At 37.7% G+C, this 19,150-nt stretch overlaps 2 protein-coding genes across 4 annotated transcripts in view; both read left to right on the top strand.

Moving 5' to 3' along the window:
* Nucleotides 1-9,249, top strand: part of Yes1 (YES proto-oncogene 1, Src family tyrosine kinase) — a 71,700-nt gene extending 62,451 nt beyond the window's left edge. For all 3 annotated transcript variants that reach the window (XM_075955969.1, XM_075955970.1, XM_075955968.1), the window contains exon 12: nucleotides 6,751-9,249. In XM_075955969.1, coding sequence (XP_075812084.1) covers nucleotides 6,751-6,959 — 209 coding nt within the window. In that variant the 3' untranslated portion in view covers nucleotides 6,960-9,249. The remainder of the gene's footprint in view (nucleotides 1-6,750) is intronic.
* A 1,351-nt stretch (nucleotides 9,250-10,600) lies between these two features.
* LOC142839830 (uncharacterized) lies at nucleotides 10,601-19,150 on the top strand. The gene is made up of 5 exons (XM_075956209.1): nucleotides 10,601-10,699; nucleotides 16,573-16,696; nucleotides 16,884-16,944; nucleotides 18,269-18,865; nucleotides 19,105-19,150. Exons 1-5 carry the CDS (start codon nucleotides 10,601-10,603, stop codon nucleotides 19,148-19,150), a joined length of 927 nt encoding a protein of 308 aa, XP_075812324.1.

Raw genomic sequence — 19,150 nt, 5'->3', positions numbered from 1 at the left:
TATGAAGAGACAGCATGACCAAGGCAACTCTTATTATAAAAGAAGGCACTTAAGTGGAGGCTTACTTAAAGTTTTAGAGGGTTAGTCCATGGTTATCATGACAGGAAGCAGACAGGTCTGGCGCAGGAGCAATAGCTGAGAGCTTTACATCTGAGCATCAGGCCGAGAGACATTAGGTTTGGCTTTTGAAACCTGATAGCCCATTTCCAGTGACATAGTCCCTTTGACAGGGCCACACCTTCTAATCCTTTTCAAACACTCCAGTTAACTGGTGACGAGTGTTCCAATATTTTAAGCTATGGAGGTCATTCTCATCCAAACTGCCACAAACCATGTGTGGTAGTGCATGTTTTAATCCCAGCAGTTGAGAAGCAGAAATAGGTCGATATTTGTGAGTTCCAGGCCAGCAGAGTACACAGTAAGACCATGTCTCCAAAATATAAATAAGTAAATAGATGACTCATTCAGGAATTGAAAATTGCTAGGTCCTAAAGTGAGCACCCAGTCATAAACTAAGTGAAGAACTTCAAATAAGCACTTTGTGTGTGTGTGTGTACACATAGGTGTAGTATGGTGTATGTATGTGTGTAGGGTATAAGTGCATGGTATGTTTGTAGAGTATGTGCACATGGTGTATATGCGTGTATGTGTTGTCTGAGTCAGGGCATCCTTTTGTCACCCAAGCTTTCCTTGATCTTGCTATTTAAAATAGGTAGGCTGGCCTCAAACCTAAAGTGATCTTCCTGTCTCAGCCTCTAAACTGCTGGTCCTATAGGTGTACATGACCAAAGTTAACAATACTTGAAAGAAGTGGTTAGCAAAATAATAAGGAAAACTGGAGAATTTCAGTGGAATTGGAATCTATAAATGAAATAATCAAAGCTGGATGTGGCAATGCACACTTGTAGCCCCAGCAATTAGGAGGCTACAGCAGAAGGATTAAAGTTCAAGGCCACCCTGGGCTGTTTAAAAAGACCCTATCTCTAATAAGTAAATATCATGTAAGAGCTGTAAAACATGGATTCATAGGTTCATTATTAGAAGAATTCTCAGGACAGTGTTTAGATTAAATGCCTGGTGATGTGTGGGGATGGACAGTGTATGAACTAAGTGGAACACAGTGGAAAGGTCTAGTTTCTCTGTACCTGGAGTCGTAGGAAATGGGAGAGTGGAACAGTAATAAGTATTACTAGGAAAGGACTAGCCAGAAAATAGCTTTTCTTTAAAAATAGTTTTTGTTAACTCTGAACTTGAAGCAGGTGTACTTCAATCAGGTATAGCATTACTAGCATTACCACACTATAAAAATCAAAGCCAAATAGCCACAGGGAGTTGGTATATACTTGCCTTTTCCTCACTGCATACAGAAGCTGGAAACAAGTGAAATATCTTTAGTCTTCCTTCCTTCCTTCCCTCCCTCCCTCCTTTATTTGTGTGTGTGTGTGTGTGTGTGTGTGTGTGTGTGTGTGTGTGTGTGTGCATGCACGCATACCTGTGGAAAGATCAGAGGACAACCTGTAAGAGTTAGCTCTGTCTACAATATAGATTCTGGTGCTCAAACTCAAGTCACCAGATTTGGTAGCAAAGCACCTTTACCTGTTAAGCCACCCTGGCAAAAATTATGCTTTTAAAGTGCTTTGGAAAAAATTTTTAGAAAACACCAGTATTGTCTTACCACATTTATAGTACATCTAAAGATAAATTCAGTGGGGCTGGAGTGACCACTCAGTGCCCTTCAAGAGGACCTGGATTCCATTCCCAACACCCACATGGTGACTGACAACTGCCCATAACTAGTTCCAGGGGAAGCAGCATCCTACTCTGGATTTTGTGCATGTTACATGCATGTGGTACATGGGCATATATGCAAGCAAAACCACCTGTATGCTTTAAATTTTTTTAAAAAAATTAAAGAGTAAAGAGGAAAAAAATAAATTCCATGATAGTAACACAAAGGTCATAGGGTGTAAAATAGTAGTAGGAGATAGTTCTGACCTTCTGTTAATACTTACAGATTATAAAAATACTCCTTTAAAGTAAAGTAAAAGCCCCAGAAAAGCATATTGCAATTGCAGTAGAATGTGGCTCAGTAGAAGATTGTGGAGTGTAGAATGCTCACTTAACATACACTTAGCCATGGGTTTGATCCCTAGCACAAAAAACAAAATCCAGTAGAATGTAATGATGAACAGTGATTTTTTTTTTAAATCAAAATAAAAAGAGGACAAAAGAATAGATGGGGAAAACAGCAAGTAAATGGGATGATAAACCTAGCAGTGGTGGATACTTTAACCCCAGCACTCAGGAGGCGGAGACAGGTGGTTCTCTTGAGTTTGAGGCCAGCCTGGTCTACACAGTGAGTACTAGGATAGCCAGGGCTAGACAGAGAAACCAGATCTCAGAAAAAGAGGAGGAGAGGGGGTGTAGAGGAGGAAGAGGAATAGTTAAACCTTTACCCATAATTACATTGTGTGTAAATGCACTAAATATTTCAGTTAAAAGATAAAAACCAGATTTTAAAAATATGCATAAACACATACCTCTAATACACTTTGATCACTCCTCATATTTCTTTTGAGGCAAAGTCTTTCATTGGACCTAAGGCTCATGTATTTTTTTTTTTCCTCTTGGCTAAGCTAGAAATGAGCAGACCCCAGAAATCCTTCTGTTTCTGCCTCACCCCTCATCCCTGCCCTTGGAGCTGGTACAAGTACGCTTTGGCTACCCAGTTTATTACATGAATGCTGGAATCCCAATTATGGATGGTCCTCATGACTTTGTAGTGCTTTTAACCATTGAGCTATCATTCCAGCTCCTATAGTAAGTAAGTACTATTTTTAAGAGATTCACTTTAAATATATAAGCTGTAAGAAAAGATTAAAATTTAGAGATTGAAAAGAGATATACTATGCAAAATACCAGCCAAAAGAAACAGCTGTACAGCTGTGAGCTTCAAGGCAAGAAATACTACAAAAATGAGACAAAGTTCAATGAATATTGATAAAAGAAAGGGTCAGTTGAACAGGGAAACATAAAAGTCCAAATGTTTAACTAACTACATGTCTGTAAATATTACAGTGCATAAATAAACATTCAAATAAGCAGGATATAAACAGTTTGTAGATTTTTTTCTTTTGGCAGAGGAAGTGCTAGGGATTGGACCTAGGGTCAGGTATGCGCTAAGCCAGCACTCTCCCACTGAGCTACCATTTGAGCCCCCAGATTCCCAAGCTTCAAAACAGGAAAAGATTATATATTGCCCATCTTTGATTACTGAAGAGGATTAACATATAGCATCAACCAACTGCTACTATTTTACCAAAATAACGTCAACAAATATAAGCAATAATGAAATACTTCGTTGACAGAGTGAAAAGCCATTATTACTATCTGTTTTAAGTATGAAGTGTTACAGTCTTTCATCTTCTTATTGAAGAGCAGGCATGAAAGAAATGACTTCCTGCCATACTCCAGAGTTAATGTCTTACTCAGAATCTTAGAAGTGCTTCTGAGGAAGTGATTATTTTTCTGAAGATTGAGGGGAGGTCATTTCTGCCATGCTTTACTTTTAAATTTGTTGCCATAAAACTCTGAATAGTTCTGATTATCAAAAAATTCTGAAGGGTCAAATCTTGAATGAAATTTATTAGGAATGAGGACTGAAGTATAATTCAGTAGTAGAGCATGTGTTTAGTATACATAAGACCCTGGGTTCAGAGACTGGAGAGATAGCTTAACAGTGGTAAAGAGTACACTACTGTGATAGAGAACTGGAGCTCATATCCAGCTCCCACATTATACAAGACACAACTGCCTGTAAGTTCAGCTCCAAGAGTGCCAATGCCCCTTATATACTCTGCAAGTTCTTGTTCTTTGCCTCTCATCTTCTCCCCATCCTTTCCTCTTCCCCTCTTCTCCCATACATATACACACACACACACACACACTTACACACACTTAAAAATACAACAGATCTTGTAAAAGTTATAAGGCCCTGGGTTCTATCTCCAGTACCCCCACCCCCCAAAAGGAGAAGTGATTGGTACTTAAAGTTGGTATTGTAAGTTTAGGCTTATTTAGACTAATTAATGTTAGTCTCTTAACTACAAAAGCTGTAGGCATATATGATCAATAGCAAAAGGTTACCAGTTGAAAGACCCTCAGAGAGGACCGTCCCTCAGGAGGAGACCCCTGAACCCAAGGAACAATCCGAGACCACTGGCTGCAAACTGCAAGAGGTTTTTTTTTTTTATTGAGAAAAGGAAAAAAAAGTATCCGCTTCCTCCCAGCCTTCCCTTTCCCTCCCTCTCCTCCCACCCCTCTCCCCCTCCCCCAAACTCCTCTCCCCCTCCCTCTCCAGTCCATAGAGCAGTCAGGTTTCCCTGCCCTGTGGAAAGTCCAAGGTCCGCCCCACTCCGTCCATGTCTAGGAAGGTGAACAACCAGACTGGCTAGGCTCCCACAAAGCCAGAACATGAAGTAGGGTCAAAACCCCATGCCAATGTCCTTGGCTTCTCATCAACCCTCATTGTTCGCCATGTTCAGAGAGTCCGGTTTTATCCCATGCTTTTTCAGTCCCAGTCCAGCTGGCCTTGGTGAGCTCCCACTAGATCAGCCCCCTTGTCTCAGTGGGTGGGTGCGCCCCTCGTGGTCCTGACTTCCTTGCTCATCTTCTCCCTCCTTCCACTCCTCATTGGGACCTTGGGAGCTCAGACCAGTGCTCCAGTGTGGGTCCCTGTCCCCATCTCACCATAGAACCTTCATCTGGTGATGCAAGAGGTTTTTTATTGAGAGTACACAGGTACCTGCGGGCCTCAGAGTCTCTTTGGAAGACTTGTGTGCCCTCAGGCTGGGCAGGGGGTCTTTTATATGGAAATGGGCGGCAGAAGCAGGCATGGTTACAGAGATTCCATTGGTTCACTTGGGGACAAGCTCCCCGGGGACATGAAGATATGATAATAGCTGACTTGGCTCTATCTAGGGCACATGTAGTTTTTCCCAGAACTTTTCGTTCCCCTCCTAGGCCTTATGTCTGACCATAGATATCCTGTTTGGCAGCCTAGGAGTACCGACTTTACCTTGAACTTATACTCGTTTGTGTGAAAGCCTTGCAAAATGGCATTACAGAAGCTAAGCTGGGGTCTTTCACAATTAAAGTATGGTTTCATTGAATGTTAAATATTTAGTCATTTTTGCATGTGTCTAACAACTTCTGGCTTTATTTCTGTAGCAGAAAATATATTGGATTTCACTAAAAAGTGTTATGTTCTTTGATGAAAACATTCTCTTTCAATTTTTAAGACTTAAGTATTTTGAGGAATCAGTTATTCTTTAGAAGGTCATAAATAAAAATGGAAATAGTTTTTTATCATATTCCATAGGGTTTTTTTTAAATCATATTCCATTGTTTTAAAGCAGTCATAGTCAGTGAACAATCTCACTTCTGGTAAGGGTAAGGCTGGCAGTGAAGGTGATAATGGGATGTGGGAAAGAGTCAAGGTTTTGCTGTATTAGTTGTTTTATATGTTGCTAGAATAAAACACCTGAGTTAAGGAAGGAGGGAGGGAAGAAGAAAGGAGGGAGGGAAGGAAGGAAGGAAGGAAGGAAGGAAGGAAGGAAGGAAGGAAGGAAGGAAGGAAGGAAGGGCTTATTTTAGCTCACAGTTGAAGGTACTATCCTATCATAGAAATGAGCCATAACTGTAGAAGTGTAACATTGTGTCTAGTCAAGAAGCAAAGAGAGATGAATGCTAGTGTTCAGCTTTCTTCTTTATATTCAGTCCAAGACCCCAGATCATAGAATGGTACTACCGACAGTTAAGTGGGTCTTCCCACCTCAAATAACCTACCCTAGATAATCCTTCCTAGGTATTTCTAGAGGCTATCTTAATCTAGGTAATCCTTGACGCCAAGCTGACATTTTCTCCTAGATGATTATACCATCACAGTCAGTGTCTAGAAGAGAAATTTAGGAAGAGTCCACTTACTAGCTTGGGACAGTGCACTTAGGAAGGAACTTAAAAAGGAATAGAAGAAATTGAATTGTGTAATAAGACAAATCCAAATTTGTGATAACAGATAAGGAAACTCAGAGTAGTGAAATAGTTATGTGGTTAGTATACACAAAAATAAAGCTAGAATTCTCTCCTAATTTAGTTTCAATTCCTTATTAATTAAAGTTGGGGTTATTAAATGGTAATAGAAAATACCAATCACCCTAAATTCTCAAATTTAGTTGGCACTTGAAGATACTGTGTTACAAGTAAAAGTTTAAGTGGAATGAATAATTGGTCATATATTAAAATATAAATTATCTCTGGGCAGTGGTAGCACACTTCTTTAATCCCAGCACTCAGGAGACAGAGACAGGCGGATCTCTGCCAATCTGGTCAACAAGAGCTAGTTCCAGTTACAAAGTTACAGAGAAACCCTGTCTCGGGGGGAAAATATAAATATAAACATTATATATATATATGTGTGTGTGTGTGTGTGTGTGTGTGTGTATACACACATACACATTGTATATATATATACACATACATACACACACACACATATAAATGATTAGCCATATAATCATTTTTCTGCTTTTCTTTGTATAAATTGATATTTAAATTTTATTCTATTCTCTGTTGAAAATGTCTTTTCACTAGATAAACTTAGTATGTCTTTAGTTATTGGCTAGGACACTTAATCTGTTTTGCTATTTGTGGCTAGGACCATTATTTTTAACGTTTGAATCTTAACATTAGGTATGGTAAATCGTGAAGTACTGGAACAAGTGGAGCGAGGGTACAGGATGCCTTGCCCTCAGGGCTGTCCAGAATCCCTCCATGACTTGATGAATCTTTGTTGGAAGAAGGACCCTGATGAGAGACCAACATTTGAATATATTCAGTCCTTCTTGGAAGATTACTTCACTGCTACAGAGCCACAATACCAACCAGGAGAAAATTTATAATCCAAGTAGCCTGTGTGTGCAGATCTTCCAAAACATAAAGACCTTTGGGAGTTTGTCACGCACGGGAATGAGAAGATACTTTTCACTCTGCATGTTTCTATGGTAAACTGGAATTCCAGATAATGGTTGCACAAAGCAGTTTTCCCCCCAAGTGTTAAACTCTAAAGTACCAATGATATAACTTACTTCATGGTCCAAAGAGCATCAAGCTAAGATATTGTGACTATGTTGGTGATAGCATGGTAAGAAAGAGCAACAAGACTACTGTTTACTAGTCACTTCCTTTCCTTCCCAAAACTCAGAGAAAACTATTTATTGATATGGACAAAATTTGAGCTATTATCCATAGTAAAATTTAAAATCAAAGAACTCTATGGGACCAAATAATTCCATTCCAGTCTTTTAAAAAAATTTCTCGCATTTTGTTTTCAAAAGTTAGGTTTTTGTTTCGTTTTGTTTTTCTATTTGACAGTTGCCATGCAGTCTTAACACAGACCTTCTTTTGTGTGGAATGGGCCAAGTCTTCCAAAAGCAAAAAGGAGATTATAAACAACATCAAACACTTGATTTAATGTTAGACCACAGCAATGGAATTTGGAAGCATAATACCCTATGTTCACACTTAGTTCATAGAACTGGAAAGTAGAGACAGCTTTTTTACTTTCTTCATTTTGAATTGTTCATAATGAAAGTACCCAGAATGTGAGCTTGTCATTTGCAAGGTTGTACTGATTGTCTTAAGGCAATGTACAGTTGAAATTATATCCAGTTCCAGAGAAAATTCTTAATATTTACATAGCATAAAAATAAAAGCCCAGCATTTAAGCAGTCCATTTTAAAAAATAGATGGAGCACTGTGAAGCGTTGTTAAATGTGCTTTTATGGTGATTGACTCCACACATAAAAAACATCACTAGATCAGGGACTTGAATGCACTTTGCTTGTATTAAGTATAGAATAGGAGAGAGGAAAGCATATTTAAATAAGTATGAGAGAAAAAAAATGTGAAAATTTTACAGATACTGGGGTGGGATGGAATGTTTAATGTTGGTGTTGTGGAGTGACATCATGGCTTTGCTGGCACTCAGAGCTCCTCATTAGCTGTTTCTGAGACTTTAAAAGTTATCAAGTATGACTGTAAAACTAATTTTTCTTAACATATATACTAAATAAGTTTTACAGCCTCAAAATAGTGAAGATAAGGCTTAACACTAATTTCAGTGACCCTATTTTATACAGAACCTTTTTAGAACTCCAATTTTCAAATTTCTGAAACTTCACTTGCATTTCAAATATACTTGATGATTATAGTTTCCTTTCATAATATAATCAATTTGAGGAAGAATACATATCCTGAGTAATAGTAATTTAAAGAGGGGATTTTTGCCAGTTTAAAGTACAGAAGTAAAACTTTAAAAATGAGTTTTTCTAACTCAAATTATGAAGTATTAATTTGAATTGAGTAGTGCTAATGGTTTAAAGGTCTAGCAAGGAAAAAACTGAGTGTGCTAAATAAATTAAAAGTTGAATATTAATGTTTTTTAAAGCTGTGTTTTATAGTTACACTTTAAAGCATTGTATCAAGTTCTATTTTCAGCATATAATTTTAAACTTCTATCATTTTAATCACTAAATTTAAAGTTCTGTGCCATGGTAAATTATGTTCAAATTTAACTTTTTAAATGTGACAAGTGAACTTTATGCAAGTTGGCAAAAAGTTCTGGTACTAAAAGTTTTATTTTTTTTTTCCAATTAACCTATTCAGAGGATCTCCTGAGAAGAGTGTCGTCCTTATTTGCCCTGATGTCTGCAGTTTGTGTCATGAGTGTTTTAAAGGGCTTCATGTGATCTGTGGTATTGTAGTTTTTCTAAGCAGTCTTCAAAGGGTAAATATGTTTATGTACTACTTCTGGTCAGAAAAATAAGGCAGGAAAAGTTGATGGCATTCTTTAGATTTTAAATGAATCGAATGAGGTAGTTCTTATAATAACACTTGTAAGAATACAACATTAACTTAATGTGTATTCAGTTTAAATTGTTACGTATTTTTAAATTGTCGAGAAAAGAAACAGTTTTGTACATTTGGAAGATTTTTTTTCCCAACAGCTTTCATCTTTATTGTCTAAACTTGGAACTTTAACCCTTACCAAAAAAGAAAAGTTGGCAAAAACAGCCTTCTAGCACACTTTTTTAAAATAAATAATGATAACCTAAGACTTAATATTTTTATAAAATGTTGTGATATTGTTTTGTGGATAATTGAAATAAAAATCTTTGTTGTATGCATCTATATATCTTTTCAGTTGCTCATTAACTTTGTAAATATTGATTATTCTGAATTTATTCTTCCATTGGAAAAATGTTAGAAATTGTACATCCCAACCAACTAGAGTTAACATCAGTTCTTTCTTTCTTAAGTTCAGAACACTATTGAATTTATTTCACACGATTAATTTTCTGTGTATAGTAATGACATTTTCTAAAATTGTATCAGCAAATACAGCCACTGTGTCACATAAAGAAACCTGGGTGATTTAAGGGAAGGTATTCCCAACTATGCAGGAGTTAAATAGGATAGATGCTTTGGCCACCAAGAACTTACTTTCTTAAAACTGTACAAAAGTCTCTGTGTTCTACAAATCTCTTTTCACAGGTTTAAGGAAAATAAAAATTTAAATGCCTGGTCAAAAGCTTTTGTGATTTTCAGTATTATAATTGTATTAACTATTTTTTACTACTACTTCATATAAAATTGTTGCCCCCTTTCATGATTTCAAAAAAAAAGAAAAGAAAAGAAAAAGAAAACCCAAATAGCAATCAGTACAATGCTTCCCTCAGTTCATTGTTGATGTAGTTTATTAACAATTCCCTAGAATGTTTTTCCAGCTGGGCATGTTGTACATGCTTCTAATCTCAGCATTTGGGAAACAGAGGAAGGCAAATCTCTTATTTCCAGGCCCGACCTGGTCTAGGTAGACAGTTCCAGATCAACCAGGGTTACACAGCTTACTTTTTTTTTCTAGTTTCACGATTGACTTTTAGTGTTATATGTGCTTGATTAACATTTAAATTGGACATTTGTACTTTGCCAAGTATATTTCTTTTTATACTTAGAAAGCATTTTTCTGCCCCAATATTAAAAATTCATGCCACCTATTTTATAGTTTTTGCTTTTTAAAAATATTTTGATTTATTTAGAAAGCTATTGGAATATAAAACATGACTTTATAGTATATTGTCTCTTATTTTTCTTTGGGTTCCCAACACAGTGAAAACTCAAATCAGTCTTAGTGGGGGCAAAGCTTAACTTGGGTCTCATTGGTGTTGCTATGTATTGGTATTGGAAGATGATTGTCATCTCACTGTGATTCCTCTGTTCTCAGGATGTCATTGCAGAGCTTCTGAAGGCCATTGTATTAGGGTTCTCTCGATAACAAAACTTATAGAATGAATCTCTATATATATCAAGAAGGGATTTATTATAATGATTTTTAAGCTGTGGTCCAGCTATTCCAACAATGACTGAATATGAAAGGAAAGTTCAAAAATAGTAGTTGCTCAGTCCATGAGGCTGGTTGTCTCATCTGGTCTTCAGTATATCCTGGAAACCCAAAGTCATTGGCTCTAATGCCATTGAAGGAATGGACTTGCTCATGAGGTACAAACAGGCAGCTTCCTTCTTCCATGTCCTTAATTGGCTTCCAGAAGAAAGTGTGACCCAGATTATATCTGGACTAAAGGTATGTCTTTCCACCTCAAGATCCATATTTAAATCATATCTCTTCTCAGCTCAAAAGACCTGGATTAAAGGCATATTTTCCTGCTTCAAAGATCCAGAGTAAATATAGTCAAGTTGACAGTATAGTCACTACTTCCTTTCTTAAATCTGTTCTTCTGAGCCATTGTGCCAATGGTGGTTTTGTTTTTGCACTTTTTCTGTTGTGGTGTGGGAAGCCCTTCTGTGTATGTGTTGCTTTTATTGGTTAATGAAAAAAGAAACTACCTTGGCCTGTGATAGGGCAGAGTAGAGCTAGTTGGAGAAAACTAAACTGAATGCTGGGTGAAAGAAGGCAAAGTCACAGGACACCAGCTGGAACCTTGCAGGTAGGCCACAAACATCATGGTAAAATAGAAAATAATAGTGATATAAGAGCTAGCTAGCAATACACTTAAGTGATTGGCCAAGCAGTGATTTAAATAATAAGAGATTCTGAGTGGTTATTTCGAGTCTGGATATCTGGGAAAAAACAAGCAGCCTCCTTCAACACTTGTTTAAACCATGGCTGCTTAAACTTTCCATTTGTGATCCCATTTTGTGCAAGAAATTTATATAACTGGGTAAATAGATAATAAAAATAATCCCTGCCCTTTGGGAAGTCCAAGGTCCTCCCCCTCCATCCAGGTCTAGGAAGGTGAGCATCCAAACAGACTAGGCTCCCACAAAGCCAGTATATATGCAGTAGGATCAAAACCCAGTGCCATTGTCCTTGGCTTCTCAGTCAGCCCTCTTTGTCCAACACGTGCAGAGAGTCTGGTTTGATCACATGTTCCATCAGACCCAGTTCAACTGGACTTGGTAAGGTCCCATTAGATCAGCCACACCGTCTCAGTGGGTGGGTGAACCCTCGCAGTCCTGACTTTCTTGCTCATGTTCTCCCTCCTGCTCCGCATTTGGACCTCTGAAGCTCAGTCCAGTGCTACAATGTGGGTCTCTGTCTCTATCTCCTTCCATACCAGATGAAGATTCTATGATGATATGCAAGATATTCATCAGTATGGCTATAGGGTAGGGCTATTTCAGGCTCCCTCTCCTCAGCTGCCCAAGGAACTAGCAGGGGACATCTCCTTGGACTCCTGGGAAACCCTCTAGAGTCAAGTCTCTTGCCAACCCTAAAATGGCTCCCTTAATTAAGATATATACTTCCTTGCTCCTATATCCACCCTTCCTCCATCCCAGCCCTCCCATTCCCCCAAGCTCTTCCCATCCTCCCCTTCTCACTCTTCTCACCCCATGTCCCATTACCCCTCATCCCCACCCCCCAAGTTCCCAATTTTTGCCTGGCAATCTTGTCTCCTTCCAATATCCAGGAGGATAACTGTATTTTCTTTGGATTCACCTTATTTAGCTTCTCTAGGATCACGAAATAGAGTCTTAATGTCCTTTATTTATGGCTAGAAACCAATTATGAGTGAGTACATCCCATGTTCATATTTATGGGTCTGGGTTACCTCACTCAGGATAGTGTTTTCTATTTCCATCATTTGCATGCAAAATTCAAGGTGTCATTGTTTTTTTTACCACTGATTAATATTCCAGTGCGTAATTTTTCCACGTTTTCTTTATCCATTCTTCCATTGAGGGGCAACTAAGTTTCCAGGTTCTGACTATTACAAATAATGCTGCTATGAACATAGTTGAACAAATGCTTTTGTAGTATGATAGAGCATTTCTTGGGTATATTCCCAAGAGTGATATTGCTGGATCCTGGGGTAGGTGGATCCCGAATTTCCTGAGAAACTGCCACACTGATTTCCAAAGTGGTTGCACAAGTTTGCATTCCCACCAGCAATGGATGAGTATTCCCCTTATTCCACATCCTCTCCAGCAAAGGCTATCATTGGTGCTTTTGATTTTAGCCATTCTCACAGGTGTTAGATGATATCTCAAAGTTGTTTTGATTTGCACTTCCCTGATCACTAAACAGGTTGAGCATGACCCTAAGTGTCTTTTGGCCATTGGAACTTCTTCTGTTGAGAATTCTCTGTTCAGTTCAGTGCCCCATTTTATAATTGGGTTGATTAGCATTTTAAGGTCTAGTTTCTTGAGTTCTTTATACATTTTGGAGATCAGACCTTTGTCTGTTGCAGGGTTGGTGAAGATCTTCTCCCAGTCAGTAGGTGCCCTTTTGTCTTAATTATAGTATCCTTTGCTTTACAAAAGCTTCTCAGTTTTAGAAGGTCCCATTTATTCAATGTTGTCCTTGTTGTCTCTGCTACTGGAGTCCTACATAGGAAGTAGGCTCCTGTACCCATGTGTTGTAGAGTATTTCCCACTTCCTCTTCTATCAGGTTCAGTGTGTTCAGATTGATATTGAGGTCTTTAATCCATTTGGATGTGAGTTTTGTGCATGGTGATAGATATGGATCTATTTTCATTCTTTTAGCGCTTGACATCCTGTTCAGCCAGCACCATTTGTTGGAGATGCTTTCTTTCTACCATTGTATACTTTTAGCTCCTTTGTCAAAAATCAGCTGTTCGTAGGTTTGTGGGTTAAAATCTGGGTCTTCCATTCCATTGGTCAACAGTTCTGTTTTTGTGCCAATACCAAGCTGTTTTCATTACTGTAGCTCTGTAATAGAGTTTGAAGTCAGGGATGGTAATGCCTCCAGAAGTTCCTTTATTGTATAATGATGGAGGTGGGTCTTGTAGTTTATCTGTTGCTCTCATTGGTTAACTAATAAAACTGCTTGGCCCTGATAGGACAGAAAATTAGGTAGGCGGAGTAAACAGAACAGAGTGCCGGGAGAAAGAAGCCAAGTCAGTGAGTCGCCATGATTCTCCCACCCCAGACAGACACAGGTGTATGTAGAAGATGCGGTAAAGGACGGCATTGGTCCAACGAATGCAGGTCAACAACAGACAGACAGGGCAATCCGATATCATTGGGAAACTCCTTGAGGGGCCTCTCGCAGGGCCCCAAGCCAACAGTGGCCCAGTCATTCCCAGTCACAGTGGAGAACGTGCCTCACCAAGAAAATTAAAAGCTCCAATTTCTGCTGTAAAAAGTAATACTGGTCTAAATGATGAATTACGTGTGGAGGATGAGTCAAAAAACCCAGTAGGACAGAGTAAACATATATTTTGGCAGACTTCTATTAATGATCAAAGACCAAAGCTAAGAGTCTGTATAAATGGCACGTTTATTGAAGGCTTATTAGACACAGGTGTGCGGATGTAAGTATCATTACCCCAGAATCTTGGCATCCGAATTGGCCTCTTCAAGAGGTAGATGTTCATTCAGTTCCTGGGAATTGGAACCCTATCTCGTGTAAAACAAAGCACAAAATGGATTGAATGCATAGGGACCGAAGGGCAAATAGGAGGACTAAGTCCATATATAGCCAATATTGCCATAAATTTATGGGGCTGTGACCTGCTACAGCAATGGAATACCCAGATTAACATTCCTGTAGTTCCAGGAACTCATAATTCTGGGAAGGATATGATGAGGTATTATGGAAAAAGGTCACTAGCCATTCAGGCTCTACAAGAACATACAGCAAATACCAAACCTTTGGAGGTACCAACAGCCCTACCTTTAAAATGGCTAACTGAGAAGCCAATATGGATCAAACAGTGGCCTCTAGCTGAAGATAAACTACAGGCATTGGAACAGCTGGTGCAAGAGCAACTAGATGCTCACCATATTGAAGAATCAACCAGCCCTTGGAATTCTCCTGTGTTTGTTGTAAAAAAGAAATCTGGTAAATGGAGAATGGTGACAGATCTAAGAGCTGTCAACAAAGTAATTCAACCTATGGGCACACTACAATCTGGAATTCCTTTGCCTTCTCTGTTACCAAAAGGATGACCTCTTATAGTTATTGATTTGAAAGATTGTTTTTTCACTATACCGTTACAAGAAAAGGATAGAGAAAAATTTGCCTTCACAGTGCCTACTTATAATAATTCTCAGCCTAGTAGGAGATATCAATGGACTGTCCCCCACAGGGTATGCTCAATAGTCCTACATTGTGCCAATATTTTGTAAGTAAGCCATTGGAAATAATTCATAAACAATTCCCCAAGTCCATAATTTATCATTACATGGATGACATCTTGTTATCTGATTCAAATAAAGATACTTTAGAAAGGATGTTTGAAGAAGTAAAGAAAGTCTTGCCTAGGTGGGGATTACAAATTGCCCCTGAAAAGTTTCAAAGAGGAAATTCTATTAATTACCTAGGTTACAGAATAGGGTTAGAGAAAATTGAAACGCAAAAGGCACAAATTAGGAGAGACCGGTTAAAGACTCTTAATGACTTCCAAAGATTGTTAGGAGTCATTTCCAGTCTACGACCAGCTGTTGGGATAACACCTGATCTAATAGTTCATTTAAACAAAACCTTAGATGGTGATAAAGATTTGAATAGTCCAAGAAAACTGACAGCTGAAGCAGAAAAGGAACTGACAATGATTGAGGAAAAATTACAGGAGGCACATGTAGATAGGGTGAACCCAAATCTTAGCTGCATCCGAGTCATATTGCCTTCCAGAATTTCTCCTACAGGGATTCTAATGCAGAGGGAAGATATTATTTTAGAGTGGATATTTATAACTAATAAACCAAGTAAAAAATTAAAAACTTATGTGGAAAAAGTCTCTGAATTAATTATAAAAGGTAAGCTGAGACTTCGTCAACTATCAGGTATAGACTCAGCAGAAATTATAGTGCCTTTTACTACTGAAGAAATAAGAAAGTTATGGGAAGACAATGAACCGTGGCAAAGAGCTTGTGCTAATTTTTTGGGAGAAATTAATAGCAACTATCCCAAAAGTGGTAGACTTAACCTCATAAAAAGAACTTCTTGGATTCTTCCTAGAATTGTATGTGATTCTCCAATAACTGGAGCCCGTACATTCTATACTGATGCAAATAAATCAGGGAAAGCAGGTTACAAGTCAGATGAATTGAGTAAGGTGGAACAAAGCCCTTATAATTCTGTCCAGAAGGCAGAATTATATGCCATTCTTATGGTGCTAAGGGATTTTAAAGAATCTCTTAATATAGTTACAGATTCACAATATGCAGAAAGAGTTATCTTGCATATTGAAACCGCTGAATTTATACCAGATGACACAGAGTTGACTTCTTTGTTTATCCAGGTAGAAGACATAATCAGGAACAGGCTTTGTCCGATGTACATAACACACATCCGGTCCCATACAGGTCTGCCTGGTCCTCTAGCCCAAGGCAATGCTGAGAGGTACATGGAGTACCTTTACATAAAATGTTTTTCATATTGTACTTTAAAATAGGACACATTACTTGTCTGGAATATGAATACAGAACTGGAGTGAATGCATAATTCTTCATAGGTGGTTCAGTAAACATCTCTGAATTCTTTCAATCTGATTTGTTTGTTTCAGTGATTTTTGCTATGGAGACAGGGTCTTAATGTATACTTCCACCCATCATGGACACGATTTCGTAGTCTTGGCTAGCATTCAACTCAGAGACAAATATATACACCTGTGCTTCCTGAGTGCTATGCTTAAAGGCACAAGTCAATACACACAGTTTGTCCACTGTATTTTTCTATTTTATAATTAGTATTTCGTCATACAATTTTCTCAGTGTACTATGTCGTGTTGATCTGTTTCCTTGGCTGTCTCTATTAATAGACAGTTCTTTTGTAAGGTGATATCCCATTCAAAGTATACAGAAAGGACAGAGGTGACTCTCCAATTTCCTTCAAAAGTGACTGTCCATGACATGGAATATTAGTGTCAAATACCAGAATTTTATGACTATACTGTTAAAGAAGTATACATTTACAATGTTGTCACCATCATGCTTCTCTTATACACATGAATGAAATGTTTTGAAAGGCAGTGACATATGATGATGTGCATATTAACTTCACTCGTGAAGAGTGGGATTTGCTGGATCCTTCCCAGAAGAATCTCTACAAAGATGTGATGCTGGAGACCTACAGGAACCTCGCTACTATAGGTAAAAATAAATTTCCTTCAAAATAAGGGGACAACTTTTTCTTGGTTAATGATGTTCTTCTGTAATTTGATTTAAAAATAATGAGTTGAATAAAGCAGTAAGAGTCCTAAGGATCCTTTAAGATAACACCTTAACTACTGCTCAATTTTCAATAATATAACATACATTTTCTGTTATTATATTTTAGGATGCATTTGGGAAGACCGTAATACTAGAGAACATTGTCGATTTTCTAGAAGACATGAGAGGTAATTTTCATGTGCAAGCTGATAACAGTGTGCCTCTGATGAAAGTTTTGTGTCCTGAAAGTTTTAGTCTAAATCAAAATAAACAATGACAGTTTTAAGTACTCTAATTTTTAACAAATTCTTACAAATCCATATTTCATATATGTGAGTTGCATTTGAATGACATTCTTTTTTAAAAAAATATTTATTTATTTATTATGTATACAATATTTTTTCTGCATGTATGTCTGAAGACCAGAAGAAGGCACCAGATCTCATTCTAGATGGTTGTGAGCCACCTTGTGGTTGCTGGGAATTAAACTCAGGACATTTGGAAGAGCAGGCACTGCTCTTAACTGCTGAGCCATCTCTCCAGCCCCTTAAATGACATTCTTTAAAGAAAGAAGCCAAGAAAGCAATGGCTAGAAAGATATCACCATTTGAGGCTTAACACCATGAGAGCTTTGTTGTAGATCTTCAAATAAATTTCTTTCTTGCTACTCATAATACAAAAGGTATACACATTGAAGTGATGATAAGTATATCTGCAAAACTTAGTACTAAACCAATAGGCCATAGTAAATCTTGTATTCCTCATACACTTCTTGTGACTGTGCTATGTTTAGTGAGAGAAGCAGTTAGAGTTGAGTCAAGTGGCAGTTGTTCTACAGAAACCTTGATGTCTATACTACAAGTCTGTGAGGAACAGCAAGTTCCCTGAGAATTCAATGTGGAAATTTTTTATTTGTAATTCTTCTTTACTCTGTATACCATATGTTATTCTTGATACAAGTGTATGAGCATAGGGATATAGAGAGATGTAGGATACCACTCTCTAAGAACAATTAGATAACCAGTAGTCCCCATGTAGAGTATACTTGTTGATCAAGTATACAAGTAATTGGTTTTAAACCACCAATGTTAATACATAAACAAACTCACACTGCAAAAGAGCTCTATGAGTTCTAGAACTGTGCAAATAATTTTGGGTGTACCAATTCACATTGCATATGCAACATGATTCACAGTACAGGAGAATTTACAAATGTTAAAACTCTGGGTTTATCCAGTTCTCTTCACATATGTGTAAAATATCATATAGAAAAAAGTGACTGTAAAAAGTTAAGCCATAAAAGAAAGGAATTTGCCATTGGAGATATCTTCCAAGTGACAAAACAGTGCCTAATGAAAGAGCAAAACATGAGTTTAGACACAGTTATGAAAACTTGGTATCTGATTCCCCTTTATAACTGGAACATATTATAAAATTAATTCATACAAATGTGTAGCCACAACACTGTATTGAGTGTGGCAAAGCTTTTATATGTGCCAATTATCCTTGCAGGATTGAAAGAATTCAAACTGGAGAGAAACTTTTAGTATATATTCAACATGGTAAATCCTTGACATATGACAGTCACTTTAAATGGAATGAAAGAACACATACTGGAGAAAAACCCTATGAATGTAATCAGTGTGGTAAGGCCTTTGCACTTCTCAGTCATCTTCAAGTGCATAAAAGAATACATACTGGAGAGAAACCCTATGAATGTAATCAGTGTGGTAAGGCCTTTGCACTTCTCAGTCATCTTCAAATGCATAAAAGAACACATACTGGAGAGAAACCCTATGAATGCAATCAGTGTGATAAGGCCTTTGCCTGGTATAGTGCTCTTAAATACCATGGAAGAGCACATACTGGAGAAAAACCCTACGAATGTAATCAGTGTGGTAAGGCCTTTGCAGCTCACAGTATTCTTCAAAGGCATAAAAGAACACATACTGGAGAGAAACCCTATGAATGTAATCAGTGTGGTAAGACCTTTACAGTGCACAGTACTCTTCAAGTGCATAAAAGAACACACACTGGAGAGAAACTGTATGAATGTAATGACTGTGGTAAGGCATTTGCAGCTTCCTGTGATCTTAAAAGGAATAAAAGGTCTTACCCTAGATAGAAACTCTTCAAAGGTTATCATTGTGGTAAGAGCTATGCACAACACAGTGATCTTCAAAGGCCTAAGAGAACATACAAAAGAGAGAAACCCCATGGATGTATTCAGGGTGGTAAAGCCTTTGCAGATCGCAGTAATCTTCAAAGGCTTAAAAGAATAAAAAAGAGTATAAATGAAATCAGTGTGATAAAACCTTTTCATGTCTTATTCATCTTCAATTGCATAGATGTACACATACAGGAGAAAAACCATGGATAGAATGTTTGTGGTAA

This window comes from Microtus pennsylvanicus, chromosome 22 (assembly GCF_037038515.1).
Source record: "Microtus pennsylvanicus isolate mMicPen1 chromosome 22, mMicPen1.hap1, whole genome shotgun sequence".
NCBI lineage: Eukaryota > Metazoa > Chordata > Mammalia > Rodentia > Cricetidae > Microtus > Microtus pennsylvanicus.
Note: the sequence above shows the minus strand (reverse complement) of the source record. Positions and strands in the feature narration are given on the sequence as shown.